This window comes from Meles meles, chromosome 10 (genome assembly GCF_922984935.1).
Source record: "Meles meles chromosome 10, mMelMel3.1 paternal haplotype, whole genome shotgun sequence".
In the NCBI taxonomy this organism is placed as follows: domain Eukaryota; kingdom Metazoa; phylum Chordata; class Mammalia; order Carnivora; family Mustelidae; genus Meles; species Meles meles.
The window spans coordinates 47243764-47262726 of NC_060075.1; the positions used below are offsets into that span (position 1 = coordinate 47243764).

General features: G+C 39.7%; 1 protein-coding gene across 2 annotated transcripts in view; it reads right to left on the bottom strand.

Moving 5' to 3' along the window:
• PLEKHA8 (pleckstrin homology domain containing A8) overlaps positions 1-18963 on the bottom strand; it is a 56444-nt gene that overhangs the window by 26603 nt on the left and 10878 nt on the right. For both annotated transcript variants that reach the window (XM_046020545.1, XM_046020546.1), the window contains exons 2-9: positions 11341-11457; positions 10216-10371; positions 8722-8846; positions 5628-5786; positions 4553-4593; positions 2900-3057; positions 695-854; positions 243-328 (exon numbers count right to left, since the gene is read on the bottom strand). In XM_046020545.1, coding sequence (XP_045876501.1) covers positions 243-328; positions 695-854; positions 2900-3057; positions 4553-4593; positions 5628-5786; positions 8722-8846; positions 10216-10371; positions 11341-11457 — 1002 coding nt within the window. The remainder of the gene's footprint in view (positions 1-242; positions 329-694; positions 855-2899; positions 3058-4552; positions 4594-5627; positions 5787-8721; positions 8847-10215; positions 10372-11340; positions 11458-18963) is intronic.

Below are 18963 nucleotides of genomic sequence, written 5' to 3' on the forward strand. Positions count from 1 at the left end.
AATTCCCTTTTTTCCTTATACTACTCTGTGGTCAATACTTAATCATGGGTAGGAATAAAAAGCAAATATGCAATAATGCTCAAAGCCAAACAGTTTTAACTACATGTGGCTAGTGATATGGAGAGGTAGCCAAGAAGGTTCATTTCACTCTACATACAGGTCAGGATATTTCTGCTACAAAATAACAGCAGTGGGGCAGATTCTACAGACTAATGAATTTAAGACAAATGCAGTAATCTTACCTAATACTGGAACCACAGCATAACATGACTCCAAGAATGCTTCTGTGGGAATGCCACTGTCTTCCAGAAGTTCAATGTCACTAAAGCTAAACAATTTGGTGATACAAAAGGAAAAAGATCGAAAATATAACATTAACACTCTCTGCAGTTCAGAGGTAGTCATGAAAACAGTTGCTCATCTGGAGAGCAAGTCGTTTGGCCTGATTTCAGTGATGTTCTTCTACTATAATATGGTCCAATAAAATCATTTTCCAGAGATAATCTACCAAAGGAAGCTAAAATGTGTTCAGGGTATAGTCTCACAACCCAATTCCTCAGTGCTTCAGAAAGGTAAAGCAGATACTAACCTCTGTTCTGTTAGACTATGCCAATACCTGAAAGGAGCACCACACTGATTTTCTAGAAGGGAAGCTGGTATCCAATTGTCACTGATTTTAGAAAGTATCGAATACCTGGTATTCATGGTACTAAAAAAAGTTGGGATGATTTCTTGGCCTTCTTCCCAGTGGGATTCCGGAGAGCTACTGGAGGAGTTTGATGCAGGCTGTGCTAAGCTGCTATCATGATTCGCCAGGCTGTCCTCTCCTTCTTCCTTCATGATCTCACCTTGGACTGCACATAGAAAATACCTATTACTAAACTACTATTTATACATTACAAAATTAATATATATTCCTTGTTGAATATTTCTAAAACACAGAAAAACAGAAATAAAAATCAGTGAAATACTATATACACACACAAACAAAATTGGGTTTAAATATATGTAGGTTTGTGTCCTGATTGCTTTCACTCAACAGTTTATCAGGAATATTCTCATTATCACTCAATACTTTTAAACTGTGATTTTAATGACCATATATATTGCATCAAGCTCATGTGGAGGGCACTTAGGTGGTTTCTAAAATTTTAGTGTTATACAGTTGATCCTCATTATCAGCATATTCTGTATTTGTGAATTTGCCTTCTCATATTTTATTTGTAATCCTAAAAATCAATGCTTCTGGCATGCTTGCAGTCATTTCTAGACATGTGTAGATGGTGAACATTTGAGTCACCTGACATACATGCTTCCAGCTAAGGTCAGACAAGGTAACAATCTGTCTTCTTGCTTGGTTCTTATACTATACACAACTGTGTTTATGTAGGGTCATGCTTTGTGCATTTTGTTGTTGATTTTGCTGTTTACAGGGGCCTTCCAGTGTAGTGCTGTCTAACGTTTCTTTTTTTTTTTTTTTTAAGATTTTACTTATTTATTTGACAGAGAGAGACATGGAAAGAGGGAACACAAACAGGGTGAGTGGGAGAGGGAGAAGCAGGCTTCCTGCCAAGCAGGGAGCCCAATGTGGGGCTCAACCCCAGGACCCTGGGATCATGACCTGAGCCGAAGGCAGGTGCTTAATGACTGAGCCACCCAGGTGCCCCATGTCTACTCTAAGTGTAAGAAGGCTATGATATGCCTTATGGAGAAAATACATGTGTCAGGTATACTTCATTCAGGCACAAGTTATAGTACCGCTGGTGATGGGATCACTGTTAATGAATCAACAATGCATATTAAATAAGCTGTCTTTAAGCAGAAACACACATAAAACAAGTCTATATACTGATAAGTCAACCAAACTGTGAACAGCGGTTTTTAGGAACCAAACTGTTTTTCCCCTAGAAGCAATGGTTCAGTATTTGCTAATTCAGTATCTGTAGTAACTTTATAGAACACAATCACGAATAATTAGAATCAATTGTAATGTCATAAAGAATATCCCTGTCCACAGATATTTGTCCTTAACTTGACTAGTCCTCGGAGACAAATTCCTAGAAGTAAAATTATTGGTCAAATAACAGTACTGTTTCCACAGAAATTCTCCTATCTTTATTATTTACTCAAGGGATAAGACTCCTTGCCTCAGATTAACAGCTATGAAATGCATCTTCTTTTCCCACAACCCATATGTAAAAAACAGGGTCTTTTATTTCAGGGGAGATGAGCAAGAAACTTATTTAAAATTTTATTTTCAAAATATTTATTAAACTCTTAAACATAAATAAAAGCTTACTATGGTTGTCCTGGACTGATCTGAAGCTGGTTTTAGTGGTTAGAGCCAATGGAATTAGCAAATTTGAAAGGGTGGCATGTTCAACCACAAGCTAGTACCTGAAATGTGGGACTCTGGCTTGATGGACAGAGAAGGCTGGGTGAAAATCTGATGGGTGGCTGGTGAATTCTGCCATCCTCTGGCCTCACTAGAAACCAGCAGAGCAACCTAAACTGACACACCTTTATTCTCTGTCAAGTCTGACATCATAGTTTACGTTCAAAGGATCTTGAGACTTAGGGTAGAAGGCCAATGAAGCGCTCATATTTTCTACAAAGTCAGCACAGATAGCTGTTGCTCACTGTAGCCCACAGACATCACAGATAAGAACAGTGAGTGGGAAAAACCCTCCTCATTCTGCCTTTTCAACACTGGGTTGGATGGGATGGCACAACGTGGTCAAGTGACCTGTGTTATCAAGCTAATGTCTGCCTTAGGATCTACTAGTATACTATCTTGAGGCCCATCCCTGTCAAGTGTCACATCATGGATAAACAATCAAACTCCCAAGATCAATGGTTTGAGTTTAATCGCTCGCTTCAGCCTCACTTCTGTTTTTACCTGTTACATTATCATCTGTATTTTCTTCACTTGATATGCTGCAATCTATCTCTGCAGGTTTTAAATATAAGGAGCTTTTATTTTTCATTAGGATTTCTTCATCAGCATTTATTTCCATATGTAAAGATCCATTTTCACAACTGTTCAACTCCATTTGCCTGAAAATTTTTTATAAGGAGAAAAACCAACAAGTTCAATTATTTCATCTTACATAGATTGCCTACATAGAGCTTACTCCGAGAAAGGCTGGAGGGGTTCACAAGCATCAACTCCTTCTAAGAGTGATTAAAAACCAGTATTGTTGCATCAGTCAAACCTCTCAGCCTTCTGCCTCCCAGACGTATCCGTCTATGGTGAGAGCAGGCCTGTCTCCCCACTGAGATTCTGCAATCAAAGAGCCATTCCTGGCTTCTCATGGATCCTCAGGTGACTCAGACTTCCTGCTCCCCACCAGCAACAGGAAATAGTCATTGACAGTTCTTTGGTTTTCAATCAGCATTCTACATGGACATATTTAACACGTTTCTCACTTTCCTCGGCTTCTCCCTGGGAAGTTTTTCTTTCTCTTTAGCTCTCAAACTCACTAGCCACTCCTATGTGTTTGCCTACCAGTTAACTGTCTAGAAGCTACATGCTGTGGTCAGAGGAGAATACTCCCCGCCAAGTATGTCTGACAGAAAAAGCCCAGGAGGACACAGGATACCTCCTGAGGATCTGCAGCTCTTCAGGGTAACAGAAAAGGCTTTTTTAACATGCAAATGGAACAGCTAATTCTGTTGAAGGAATAATCACAACATCTTATAAGTGATTAGATCCAACCAAATTAGAACAAAAATATTTTCGCCTAATAAAAACAAAGGGAAAGGATCCAAGCTCTATGGTGACTCCAGGAAAAGCATTTTTTTCCCTAAAGAAATGCCATATTTCAACTTAGCAAGTAAAAATGTAGGTGTTTATTAAGGAAATATCATGAGAAAAAAGTCTACAATTTTTTCTAGTGAAATATTTAGAACAAGGTAAAAATGTTAACCAAACCGGAACAATCCTTATACTAAAGCAAACAATAATATACAAAGAGAGTTGAAACATTAAATAAATAATAATTTGAAAGGACAAATATATGAAGTATGTTAAAATATAGGAATGGTTATATAAAATAATAACTGAATAAAGACCCCAAATAATAGGAACACAACTATGTAAATGTGTACTTTTTTCTAAAACTGAAGGAGCAATTAGAGGAAGAACTAGTTTAGATTTTGATAGTAAGTTGTTCTTTTTTAAACTATAAGGCTACCTAACATTTTTATTTTTAAATAAAACAAAATAGTACTCTTTTCTGGATAAAAGCACAGTTAAGTCAATGTCCGGCTCCTCCACAAAAGAGGTCCCAATCCTCAGCACACTAGAGCAATTAAAAGTTACTACAGTGGTGGGCAGGCCCATCCATACCTGGGGGAAAATGCAAACATCTTCCCAGGTAGTCTGTGCTGAATCAAAGGTCTGCATTGCTTCAAGATCACCCCCAAGAGGAAAATCAGATACTGTTTCCTTCTGGTATTATCTCAAATCATGATCGAAATATTTTTTTTAAACAAACAATAAAAAATTATTTGTTTTTAGAAAGAAGAAAAACCAAAAGAGTTACTGTACCTTTCCAATGAATTATGAATCGGTATAATGGGATGTTTCATCTTTAAAAGAAGCAAAAAAAAAAAAAAAAAGAAAGCTTCATGTTAAACTTCCAACAGAGCATATTTAGAGTTTCATCATATATCAAAGTGGTAAATATGACCATAACATAACTGCCCGATTCAACAGGAAAAATTTCTCCCAAAAGAAGGGAGACATTAATCTCAACCAGTCCTTTGTATTTTTTCCAATAAGTACCAATTACTAATTTTCCAATTAGTACCCACATTTCTAAGGAAAAGGAAGATGGCTCTTCTGAAGGATCTAACTCCTATAGCCAAACCCCTGGTGGTTGGCTTTCTCATAATTTTAGTTATATTCATTAAAGATTATGATGCATTGTCTCAAACACTAAAAGTATAAAGATTCTTTAAACAGTATGGAGGTTCCTACCCTTAAGGCAATTTCAATAAGAATAACCCTAAAATAGGGGTATGCATAGAGGTGTTCCTAGCCCAACTTAGGGATTCAGGGAGGGGAAATTAAATACTGAAGGATGGGGAAGTGCTAACGAGGGGAAGATAAATGAGAACAGCATGCTTGGCACTGGGAAATGGTGTGAAGATGTCAGGGGAGCTATACGCAGTTAGTATGTTCAGCCAGGTAATGACAGAGTAAGAGGCTGGGGGTCTGGAAGTTTTGACATCAACCTCTGGCAATGAGGGAGGCACTGAGAGGTTTAGGTAAAGTGGTCCAGTTTATACTTCATGAACAGAAATACCATTGGCTGCCTAGAAGGGTTAGGCTGAAAGTAACTAGTTAGAAGGTCACCACAAATCTTGGCAAGATTCACTGGACAAGGAGGAAGAAAAGAGACTAGCTACATCGAAGACGGGTTTAGGTGATAAAACTGCTAAAAATTAATGGATATGGAGGACTGAGGACAGAAATATGTAAGTGGATATCAAGAGAAGGTCACTAAAAAAATGTCTTTCTCAATCACCAAAGGGTGATGATTAACATGGTTCATTACATCACTTTTTAACTTCTAAGCTTTTCATTATGTCCTGCTGCTGCCAAGCTGAGATGGCTTTACCTTGTTGGACTTGAGCACGGCCAGTTGTGGTGAACCTGGGGGAGTGCGATAGAGTAGCTCAGAGGTGAAGGCTGCATTTGCTATCTGCATGCATTCTTCCAAAGTCTTCAGAAAAGTATTGCAGGTTGATTTCAGCAGAGTTCCCACATCGATTCCTTCCTATGAAACAAGAGAGGAAGACTCCTTTACCTTGCCAAAAAAGAAAGAGCCGATGGTGTGATATCTGTAGAGGTTTTTACCCACAATGTAGTAATAATGTACCCAGCTATTTTGCTGGACAAATACATACATCATTTACAAAAGGAAAATACTGAGTCCATTTTATCTACTAACATGAAATAGGGAATCACCTGGACCAAAGATCAGTAGAATCAATGGAAAAATGTCTCCTACTGCCTGAGTAAAAATGAGGTTCTAGAATAGAAGAATTAGAAACCATAAATCATTCATTATTTACTTTCAGAATGGGTTTTTGGCTTTTGGTACAGATGACTTAAAGAGCTTTTAGCAACTGGAATTCTTTTTGAATATCTCATCATCTTTTCTCCCATTATTTTACTTGTTCAGGGTGATTTTCCTCGGAATATTGATATTAATAAGTTGTTCATGGGGCGCCTGGGTGGCTCAGTGGGTTAAAGCCTCTGCCTTCGGCTCAGGTCATGGTCCCAGGGTCCTGGGATCGAGCCCCGTGTAGGGCTTTCTGCTCAGCGGGGAGCCTGCTTCCTCCTCTCTCTCTCTGCCTGCCTCTCTGCCTACTTGTGATCTCTGGCTGTCAAATAAATAAATAAAATCTTTAAAAAAAAATAAGTTATTCAGGAAACTGAGGCCACACCCTGACTACAGAGTACGGTAAACACATCCTAATGGTATAACTGAAACAAGACTGGGCCCAAGATGGAGTTGTTCATGCTAAGCCTCACATCACTAAACGGTATGGAGGTTCATCAAAAAGTTGAAAATAGAACTACCCCATGACCCAGCAATTGCACTATTGGTTATTTACTCTAAAAATACAAATGTATTGACCTGACGGGGCACGTGCACCTGAATGTTCATAGCAACAATGTCCACAATAGCCAAACTATGGAAAGAACCTAGATGTCCAGCAACAGATGAATGGATAAAGAAAATGTAATATGTACGTATGTGTGTGTGTGTGTGTGTGTGTGTGTGTGTATATATATACATACATATACATACACACATACACACAACGGAATACTATGCAGCCATCAAAAAATGAAATTTTGCTATCTGCAATGACATGGATGGAACTACAGGGTATTTATGCTAAGCGAAATAAGTCAATCAGAGAGAGACAATTATCATATGATCTCACTGATATGAGGAATCTGAGAAACAAGACAGAGGATCATAGGGGAAAGGAGGGAAAAATGAAACCAGAGAGGGAGATGAACCATGAAAGACTCTTAATCTCAGGAAGCAAACTGAAGGTTGCTGGGGTGTTGGGGGGGTAGGGATGGGGTGGTTGGGTTATGGACACTGGGGAGGGTATGTGCTATGGTGAGTGCTGTGAATTGTGTAAGACTGATGATTCACAGACCTGTACCCCTGAAGCAAAAAATACATTATATGTTAATTTAAAAAATTTGCTATGTTCCCATTTTCCCTTCCCCATTAGGCCAGGGCTCTACTGTGATATGACTGACATGGGGGGCTAATTTTGGGGGTGGGGAAGTTGGTGGGGGAGCTCTCCTGCCCCCCAGGATGTGAAGCAGCATCCTAGCCTCCCTATACTAGATGCCAATAGCACTCCTTCAGTCGTGTTGACCAAAAATATGTCTCCAAATGCTGCAAATGTCTCCTAAGGGGCAAAACTGCTCTGGGCTGAGAATCACTGCTCTGAACTGTAAGCATCCCAAGAGCAGGACTGAAAGGATTTTTTGGTATCCCTCTCCTCCTGCCTCCCACCACAGTGTCAGTTGTGCACAAGAATGACCAAGAAAGCCCAAAAGGAAGTGAATGAAAGTGAGTTAAATCACCCTTACAAGAAAATCTGAAAGCATATATACCATTAGCAGCATAATATTCTTCTACTAAAACCATTAACTAGAACCTATCGATTCTTCATTTTATAGGCATTGTTGTTCAGATTATAACTACTCTGAGAGTAGAGAGAGACCTCCCTGGGTAGTATGAACCATTCAATACACAGCCTAACACCAGACAGATCTTTTAATACATTAGGATGAGTAAATGACAACTTTATAAATAAATATTAAAAATTGTAATCCTTACTGACAATGGGCAGAAAAAAAAGCTGTGTCTCCATCTTTGAAAGCTCTAGTCTATACTCAAGCACAGTTACTATGTCACCAATAAAACCCTGTTACAGGGGTGCCTGGCTGGCTTAGTCCATAGAGCATGCAATTCTTTTTTTTTTTTTTTTAAAGATTTTATTTATTTATTTGACAGAGATCACAAGAAGGCAGAGAGGCAGGCAGAGAGAGAGGAGGAAGCAGGCTCCCTGCTGAGCGGAGAGCCCGATGCGGGGCTTGATCCCAGGACCCTGAGACCATGACCTGAACCGAAGGCAGAGGCTTTAACCCACTGAGCCACCCAGGCGCCCCGAGCATGCAATTCTTGATCTCTGGGTGGTGAGTTCAAGCTCCATGTTGGGTGTAGAACTCACTTTAAAAATAAATAAATAAATAAAATAAAATCTTGTTACAGTCTCATCAAAGATGACAGGTACACATTATCGATAGACATGATGTTGGTATGTTAGTAGCCACACCTATAGAAGTAGCTGTGCTAGACAGGTAAGGCTGTATTTATAAAGTGATGCAAAGTGGGGAAAAACATATTTCAGTACATCAGCTAGGCTAGTGGAACCAATGTTAAAGGTTCCAAATGTTACCAACTAATTAATCCTGAATTCATTCCATGAAGGAAAAGTATATGCTTCCGTATGCTGAAATGCACACATTTCTTCTCTTTGTTGAATTTTGTTACTTTTTTCCTCCAAAAAATAGTAAGTTCTAAAATAGTCAAGGACTGTGTGAGAGTAATCAATACCTGTAAGCAACATCTGGTGCTACTTTTCCTGTCACTAAGACAAGTAGTATTTTACCTCAGAATTGGACACACCAGTTGTGGTCACTTCTTTTGTTTTATCCACTTGCTGAACAAGGAGGTCACAGTACAGTCGTAGTTCCGACATTTTGGTTTTCAAGTTTTCAGTGTTTTCAGCAAACTCTAAATAACAAAATGATGATAATATAATTATCAGGATGAATAAGTAATTGACTAGCGAGCATACCATAGAGTGGAAGATATAACCTATATGTAAAGTCAGATGTTTATGGGATGGGTTACAGATAAGATAAATATGAAGATAATGGGGCAAGAAAAACAGAAAAAGGAGATGTCTGGTCTTTTGTAATCTATATTATTTCTTGGGCCAACACACTGAATGATCACCAGTATAGAAAGAAGGATACAGCATACTTTTCCAACCGTCATGTCAGAACTGGGAGCAGAATCAAAGGTTCATCTGTTGCACAGTTTTCACTATCTGTAAAATGGGGTCATAGCTATCTACCTGTTAACAGTACCCAAAACTGGGAAACTGCTCAGTAATGTGCAATTATCACTACTAATAAGATGGCTCGTTGATTCACAGAACTGGTCCAGCATGCCACCCATCAAGACTAATGACGCCATCAGTGCACCTGCTGCTCCCTCATTAGCACAGCGCTCCAGCTACTCCGCGCTGCGGGCTCAGCTAGTCATTATCACTTCTGTTTTCTCCCCTGTGAAAAAGCTACACGTTACAACCTGATCTGAGTCAAAGCTGAGAGTGTCTAGAATATGCTCCCAATTTAGCATTAAAAAACAACCAAGGAAGAGGCCATTTTCCTGTGTCTACTTGAAGAGTTAAGCACATCTACCACACCTGTCATGAGAAAGAGGCCCCTGTCTCCTGCCAATCCCTCCGGGGACAGGGGCTGGGAAGGTGACGCTAGGACTCAGGCAGTAAGTCCTGGCGCTCCCACCACCCCCATCCACACAGAAAGTTGTGCGAGGGTTCTCAGGAGACCTAATGATGTTGAGTTAATGAGCACTGAGCAGTAGCAAACTAACAATTAAGTATCCATCCCACCTCAGGGAAGGGGCGGGGAGTGAGGTGTTACTGCAGAAAGTACCCTGCTCCCAGGCTTGTTTACCAAAGATCAACTTTGTGCCAGACTGGGTATTAAACAGGTACATATCATTACTAATCCTAATGGCAATCCTTCTAACCCTGGTTATTACCTCTTTTTAAAATATGAGGAAGCTGAGGATTAGAAAGATTAAGTAACCTACGCCAAGGACAAAAAGCCAGTAACTTACAAAGCCATGATTTGAATCCAGTTGTGTCTGGCTCCAAAGCCTGTGCTCTCTCTAGTATGATATGCTAAGAGAGAAGAGTCAAATACAAGCTGTGGTTTAAATTCCAGAGGTATATGGCATTTGCAGGATACAAAAAGCTGGCTAAATGGTCAGAAGCAAGATAAATATGAGAACCCAGAGATGCCAGAGGAGATTCCCAAGGTTTCCAGACCAGAGGACAATCGATACTTACCTTTTTCCTTCTGGGTCCTACTGTCAGTCAGGCAAGCCTTGGCTGACCCCAGGGCTACCAGCCACCGCTGTCTCTCAGCCACACTTCTGGCCTTCAGGTAGAAATACTGCTCCCCAGGGATTATCAGGTCCATGCGTGTATTATCTACAGAATGAACTGGGAACAGGGTAGAGGGAGGTCAGAAACCTAGAAGAGCCCTATCTGGGTAGCCTCCACCCCACCCAAATTCTTGAGCTCAACTGATACAAGTCATTCTAGCTAGCCCTTACCACCTCCCCTAGTTTATTTATCTCTTCTTTGATGCCTCTGCTGATGAAGAGGAAAAGCCCTGGCTGGTTTCAACATATCACCAAGACTAAAAAAGAAGCACTCAATTCTCCTTATCAGAATAGAGACAGAATCTCTCTTTTGGCTTGTGTGTATAAAGTAATAGCACTCTGAAGCCAAAAAGGCTTGCATGCCAGCAAGTAAGGGTGTACCTCTGTATCTTCTTGGGTTTACTGGAAAGCAATCAAGAACACAATTATTTTTCCTTTTCTACTGTCCTTCTCAAGTTGGAACAAAAGTGTGAGACCTTTGGGAGAAGAAATAAGCAAACCACATTCTTCTTCACCTCCCCTCTGGCTGCAAAATACCCTTCTCATCTGTTTCTCTTCTAATCTGTTTCAGAGCCACATCTTCTCAGCATGGCTCAAGAGGTCTGCAAACCAAGAGGTAAGGGTTATTTGCAGGTCTTTATCTGTTTGCTCATTTTAAGTATGTAGCGGTGGTGTGTGTGTGTGTGTGCGCGCATCCTGATCTAAACACAGAAGCATTTGACGCTGCAGTAAAAAAACTTAGCTAAGCTTTGCACATAGTTGCTGGCTTTAGGTGCGCAAGTGATTAAAAAACGAGCACAAGATATGTGATGAAGTACATTGCTCTCATTTATTTTGACTACTTCTTCAACAACCTCCTTGTAAAAACTGACTGCAGTTTTAGATCTTATTTGCAAGCCTTTCTTTGGGACATAACACTATGTAAATTTGTACCATAAGAACGTCAGAGAGAGACATGCAGAGGCCAGTGCTTTTTTTATTTTATGGGAGAAAGAAAAAGAAACCTGCAAATGTCTTGGTTTCTCACCTTGAATTTCACAGACCGCCATTTGGATGCTCCCTTTGCAACCTTTCCAGGCATCTTCAGGAGAATCATAGTAGGATAATATCCCCCCACAGAGAAGGAACCATCGAGGCTGCCAACCTGCAAATAGAAGCAAGAGCCCGGTCTCAGTTACTGCCTACCTGGGAGCTGCCTCCCAGGACACAACAATGGGACCTGACAAAGGAGGCTGGGTCCCAGTTCCTCCAAGGAGCTTAAATTCCAGGGGAAAGTCTAAGCGAAAGAAGTAGTTTAAGTTCTCGCTGCTTATCTCTTAACATAGGCAAAGCATTCCCTGATAGGAACTGAAACTACTCCCTCAAGCATTAAAACCACTGCCCTGACTTCAGCAAGACCCTGCACCATTAACCCCAAGACAGTGATTGACCTGACCTTTATTGCCCAGCCTACATACCCACTGACATTTGTCCCACATTTTCCTTATCTAAACCCAGGAGTGAATTGTGTGAGACTGATGAATCACAGACCTCTACCCATGAAACAAATAATATATTATATGTTAATAAAAATAAATAAATTTTAAAAATAAATAAATTTAAAAATAAAAAAATAAACTCGGGAGTACTTTTAGCACTTTGGAGACTGTCCTAGAGATGGCAGTCTGCTGACTTGTTGGCGTTGGTCTCACTGAAATACATTATTTTCTTGTTTTCACCACCACTCAGTCTCTCTGTCTTTGAAATCTGTCAGCAGCGAGTGGCTGAAGCTGGTCTGTGTGGGCTCCCCACTGAGTCAGGGGCTCTTGCACTGAGCCCGGGCTACGGCCCTTTCAATGTCACAGAGTTACAGAGTGCTAATAAGCTTGTGTGTATGGGCATATGAGCCCTAGGAGAAGATAACTTTGACTTACTACTTAGTATTGATCCACTGAAATGAAATAATCTTAAAACATTCAAGGGCCTAACTACTTTTACTTTGGAGAATTTCAGGGACAAACCATATTCGGTTGAAATATACATCTTATCTAGTGCTCTTAGCCAATCTATATTTTAGACACACCAAACTTATTTTCTGTATTCTTGCTTCTGGGCTACTGCCTGAGCTGGATCTTCTTTTCTAAAATGTCATCTTTGACTATTTCTGCATAACCCTTGTCACAGTCCTCAGTCAGATAAATATTTTTCTTTCTCAGAAATCCTATAGCCCTTTAGGGATACATTTTTCTGAAGAGACTCTTCTGTGGCTGAGGCAGACAGAGAGGAGGCCTGTAGGAGTTTTGAGCACAACCCTAGGGGCTGCTTAGGTATAGATATCTGATGGCTGATTCACACAAATCAAGAGGCTTAAGACCCAAGAAGAGCTGTCCTTCAGTCCGGGTCAGAAGGCAGGGAAAGACCAAAGTCCCAGCACAGTCAGGCAGGAGGAGTTTCCTCTTTCTTAGCCTTTTTATTCTGTATAGGTCTTTGACTGATTGGATGAGACTCACTCATATTAGGAAAGGCAATCTACCAATTCAAATGCCAATCCCATCCAGAAATAACCTCATAGACACACCCAGAAAGATGTCTGGCCAAACGTCTAGGCACCCCAGGGCGCAGGCAAACTGCCACAGAAAATTAATCACACACCATCAATTTTAAGACATACCATTATTTTATGTAGTGCAAGAAAAAAATACCTGCCCGTTAAGCAATGACATGGTGCTGATTCTAAGATGCTTCCCAACTTCTGTTGTTAGAATGTGAAAAAATATCTACAAATTGAAAAAATGTGGCCCTAGGTTTATCTTACAGTAATCTGAAAAAAGTTAAACAGCCCCCCACCACACACACTTGAGAAACACAGCTGCAATTAAGTCCTGAAAGTAGCTGGTAAACTGTAATAGCAACTGAAACACCACCTTCCCCGTAATAGGTTCTACATTTACCTAGAAGTTATAATTATACCAGGGGAAGTTCTACATATCATTATTTTATCCTATAGTTTGTAACTATAAACACCACGACCAGGAGTAACTTTTCTTTAAAGCATAAAGTCACTGGATTTTTCAGAAGGCACATTAAGAGACCACAGAGGTCTCATTCCCATTATATGAAATTTACAGGCAGAGCAACGGAGAGTCTGGAGTGGGACTAGGACACGCAGATACAGCTCACTAATAACTGAATGAGAAAAGAGGCAAGAATGAAGAGGCCATCAATCCATTTCCTGTTTTAAATTAATTTGCAGTTACCTTGACTGATGTGATAGTTAATTTTATGTGTCAATTTGGTGGGCTGAGTGGTGCCCAGGCAGCGGATAAAATGCTGTTTCTGGTTCTGTCTGTGAGGGTGTCAGTGGCAGAGATTAGCATTTGAATCAGTAGACTGTGTAAAGACTGCCCTCACCATTGCAGGTGGGCACCATCCAAGCCACCGAGGGCCTGAGCAGAACAAAAGGCAGAAGAATGGAGAATTTGTTCTCTCTTTGAGCTGAGACATCCATCTTCTCCTGCCTTAGGACGCTGGTGCTCCTGGTTCTCTGGATTATAGACCCACATCAGGATTTATACCATCCACCGCTCCAATTCTCAGGCCCTTGAACTCACACCGAATTTGCATCACCAGGTTTCCTGGCTCTCCAGCCTGCCTAGAGCAGATCATGGGACTTTTCATCCATAACTGCAAGAGCTCCTCTGATAAAACCCTTCATGTATGATATATACATACATACATATACATGTATGCATGTAATACGTATACAATTCTATATACTATTGGATATGTTTTTCTAGAAAACCCTCAAGGTAACAAAAGAGCAGATGAAAACTGGGTGTAACCGGTCCCTGCTCTCCTAGATTACCATTAGATTAATCTTCCTGTCCAACCCCACTGCTTTTTTAAGCCATTCTCTATTGGAGATGGAATGCGGTATCAGCCAAACCCCCCACTTGGAAGGATTAGACAAGAAACTTCAATGAGCAGAGGAAAGTTTCAGCTTATATAAGCTATCCCTGCCAGGGATGGGGTAGGGGAATAAAAGTACTTAAATGCCAATTTCACACACTTCACATTATCCTGGATTATTTCACTACAGAAGGCATAGTGGATATTTATTTTTGGCAACCGCCACATTTCTGTTACTGAAAATCTCCTCCATACTCTATCCACGTAGTTGGGTGGGGCTGACCAGCTCCGGGGGGAACATGTGATTCAGGCTTAAACGGCACTTCACATCCCCTGTCCTCAATGATACACTCTGCAACAGTCAAGTGAACCAAAGATAAACTTGGGACTATTGCTGGGTCTGGACAAAGGCAGAAAGAAATGGAGACTCTCTTTTTTCTTTGGTCTTGAAGATGTTTGCCTGGAGCTGCCAGCAGTCATTCTGCCATCACCCGAGACCTAAACATGATTCACACATGAAGGGAATCGGTGTAGGAGGATTGGAGGGAAGCAGGGAAAGGATGCAAATATGGACTGACATTCACAATAAGGCCATGTTATAACCATAGATAAGATGTCCACTGAGCTTTTCAGTTAAGTGAGATTAAAAAAAAAAAAAAAAGTGAGCCAATAAATATTTTTTTCTTTCCCTTCAAGTCTGAGTTGTTTTTTTCCCTAAATAAAAGATTATTAAATATCGCATGATCAACTTCACTAAATGTAGAAAAAGCAAAAGCACTTGACAAAATCTAACACCCTTTCATAACAAAAACTCTGAACCAACTAGGAACAGAAGGGAACCTCTTCATCCAGATAAAGCTCCCCCAAAAAAGCCCCAAAAAGCAAAACCAAAAACCAAAAAAACCCCAAACTCGAGTCAGTCATACTTAATGACAAAAGACTGGATGCTTTTTCCGAGACAACATAGGGATGCTTCTTCTCACCACTTCTATTCAACATTATTGGAGGTTCTAGCCAGGGCAATTAGGGTTCAAAATGAAATAAAAGCAATTCAGACTGGAAAGGAAGAAGCAAATCCACCTCTATTTGCAGACACTCTCGTATATTTCAAAACAAAACAAAGCATAAACCTAAGGAGTCCAACAAAAAAGACTATTAAAATAAGTTCAGCAAGGTTGCAAGATAGAAGACCACTATACAGGCATCAATTCTATTTGTATACAGTTGCAATGAACTGAAAATGAAAGTAGACAGTTCCTTTTATAATAACATCAAAGAGAAAAAGATACCTAGGAATAAACTCAACAAAAGAAGTATAAAACTTATAATCTAAAAAATTTAAAACATTATTCAAATAAATTGAAAATCTGAACATCATTATTCCCAAACTGTTACCAGCTTGTTCTTTTCTCACATAGTGCAATGTCTGTCTATACTTAATTGACAGCAACTGTTTGCAAAATTCGCTTTTTTTCAGCTCAACTAATTGTTGAACAACATGTATTTTTTCAACGAGCATAATTTTCTTGATAAAAATGTACATATATTTGGATCTAAAATAGCATAGCTCTTGTTAATTTATACTATATTTTCTTCCTTTTTTATTTCACAACTACCATTTTTAAATCCGAATTCTAGAGATGTTCTTATTCCCTTAAAGATCCAAACCAAAAAGTGATTATTTGTGAGTCATACTCATGTCTAAAAAATATTGTAGCTTTCTTTTTTTTAACTCAGTACCCTTGTGACAAGTAACTCATCCAAACATTTCACTAAAGGAAAAAAAAAAAAGGGTACTCCATTAAAAAGGCACTTTACTTCCTTCCCTCCACCCCGCCCCAAGATTTTATTTTTAAGTAATCTCTATCCCCAGCACAGGGCTTGAACTCACAACCTTAAGATCAAGAGTCACATGCTCTACTGACTGAGCCAGCCAGGCACCCTGACACTTAAATTCTTAAAAATATTTTAAAATTTACGTGTAGTGAAATTTCTTCTTTGGTTAACAGTTCTGAGTTTCAATAAATGCATAATCTTCGAACAACCACCATAATAAAGATACAGAAAGGATGCATGGGTGGCTCAGTTGGTTAAGCAACTGCCTTTGGCTCAGGTCATGATCCTGGAGTCCAGGGATCCAATCCTGCATCAGGCTCCCAGCTCCACAGGGAGCCAGCTTCTCCCTTTGATCTTCTCCCCTCTCGTGCTCTCTCTCACTCTCAAGAAAATAAATAAAATCTTAAAAAGAAATTAAAAAATTAAAAATTAAAAAAAAAATAAAGATACAGTAAATTCCATTATCCTCTCCTTAAAATTCCCTTGTGCTGCCCCTCTGAGGTCAAGCCGTCTTCCCACATTTTACCCCTGGCCAACCACTGTTGTGTCCTCATTTTAAGTTGAAACTATTTCACAATTTTCTTGGGAGACTTCCTCTTTGACCCACAGGTTACTCAGAAGGATATTGTTTAATTTCCTAACATCTGGGGAATTTCCTACATCTTTCTGTCCCTGATTTTTAGTTTATTTCTGTTAAAGAAAAGGGCATTCTTTTCAATTAGGCACAGTTTCTACTGTAGCCCAGAACATGACTGATCTTAGTGAATGTCCCACAAGCATTTGAACAAAAAAAAAAATGCAGTAGGGATGCCTGGGTGACTCAGTAGGTTGAATGTCTGCCTTCAGCTGGTGTCATGGTCCCAAGGTCCTGGGATCCACCACCAAGTTCGGCTCCTGGCTCAAGAGGGTAGGCTGCTTCTCCCTCTGCCCCTTCCCCTGCTCATGCTCACTTTCTCTCTCAAATAAATAAATAAATCTTTTTACAAAGAGAAAAAAATGTAGTATTCAGCTGCTGTTTGAAGGATTACTCTACAAACGTCAGTTAGGTCAAATTGGTGGGGAGCGTTCAGATCTTCTGTATCTTTGGATGATTTACTGTCTACTTGTTCTATGGATTACTAAGAGAAGAATGTTGAAGTTTCCAAAGATAATTGTGGATTTACTTTTCCTTTCAGTTATACCAATTTTTTTTTCCTGTTCTTAAGACTGGATAATTTCTATTGACTTATCCTCAAGTTCACTGTTTCTTTTCTGTGTCATCTATATTCTACTGAACCCATCTACTGATTGATTTTTAAAAATTATATTATACCTTTTAGTTCTAAAATGTCCATTTAGTCCTTTTCAGTATTTTATATTTCTCTGCTAAGAATCTACACCTTTCCATTTGTTTCAAGAGTATTCACCTTTACCATGGTGCTTGTTTTGCTTCTCTCCTCAGTCTGCTTGCTATTATTTACTTTTCAGAGTTCTCAGTAGTTGCGTGAGTACGTTGCTTTGTTTTAAGTTGTACTCAGTGGGAACGAGGCTACAGTGAGCTTACTCCATCTTAGCCCGATAACAACACTCTTAAACAGGACTAGTAGGAAACACACTAAGTGAAATGTCAACCTCATGCTAAGGTACCGCACTCTGCCTATAAATCCACCATAGTTTCTTCAGAACTTCTGCCAATTAGGTGTTACGGGAAACCAAAAGTTTACAGTATTATTGCCTAACAGGAAAAAATTAAATAAAAAAAAAAAACATGTTGCAAATTTCCAAAAATCCGTAACGAAATGCTGCTCTATAGAAAAGCAAAAAAAAAAAAAAAACACAAGAAGGGGCTATTTAAATCTCTTATAGAAAATTAAGCTAAGGGGCACCTGGGTGGCTCAGTCAGTTAAGCATCTGTCTTCAACTCAGGTCATGATCCCAGGGTCCTGGGACTCAGCCCCATATCTGGCTCCCTACTCAGTGGGGAGTTGACTTCCTCTTCCTCTGTCTCTGCTCTGCTCTCTCTTGTTCATTACTCTCAAATAAATAAAATCTTTAAAAAAGAAGAAAAAGGAAATTAAGCTAAATATGAAGAAAAAAAATGAACAAAAGGTGCTTTTTCATCAACCATAAGAGGTAAACACAGTGACCATAATCAAACAGGAACAGAAAAGAAGCAAAAAGGCTGAATGCATCTCTAACTTCTTTCAGCTCTAATTTCCTTTTCTACAGAATTACAGAATGAGTCTAACAGTCTCTTTCAGCTTTCAAAACCCATAAACCTCTATCTTAAGTCAAAGTAATAGGAAAGTCAATTCTTTTGCAGAATCTACTTCAAGAGAAATAGCTAATGTCAAGAAAATAAAGGGAGACTAAATGTCTTTTTTTTTTTTTAAGATTTTATTTATTTATTTGACAGAGATCACAAGTAGGCAGAGAGGCAAGCAGAGAGAGAGAGGGGGAAGCAGGCTCCCTGCTGAGCTGAGCAGAGCAGATGTGGGGCTCTATCCCAGGAACCTCGGATCATGACCTGAGCTAAGGCAGAGGCTTAACCCACTGAGCCACCCAGGCGCCCCGAGACTAAATGTCTTTATAGGAGTAACAATCTTTCTGAAATGGTGATCAAGACATAATTTATTCACCATAAATTATGGTTGCTGTATTCATACCCCATATATATTACATGATGGTTACAATACAGTATGTTAGAGATGTTCTATAGATATGTTAAAGGTGAGAAAACCTACCATTTTTACATTGAAGGAAAGCAGTTACTAACCCCTGACCTCTACAGTTTTGGTGTTTTCCATGTCCAGTGGTGGGTGCTCAGCCATATTCCATCTCATCAGAACCCTCCCCCCAAACTTGGCTTCCCTCTGGGAGCTTCAGACAGGGCAGTGGATAACAAGGCTGTGGGCTCCTCTGCCAGGTCAGTCATAAGACTTTGTTG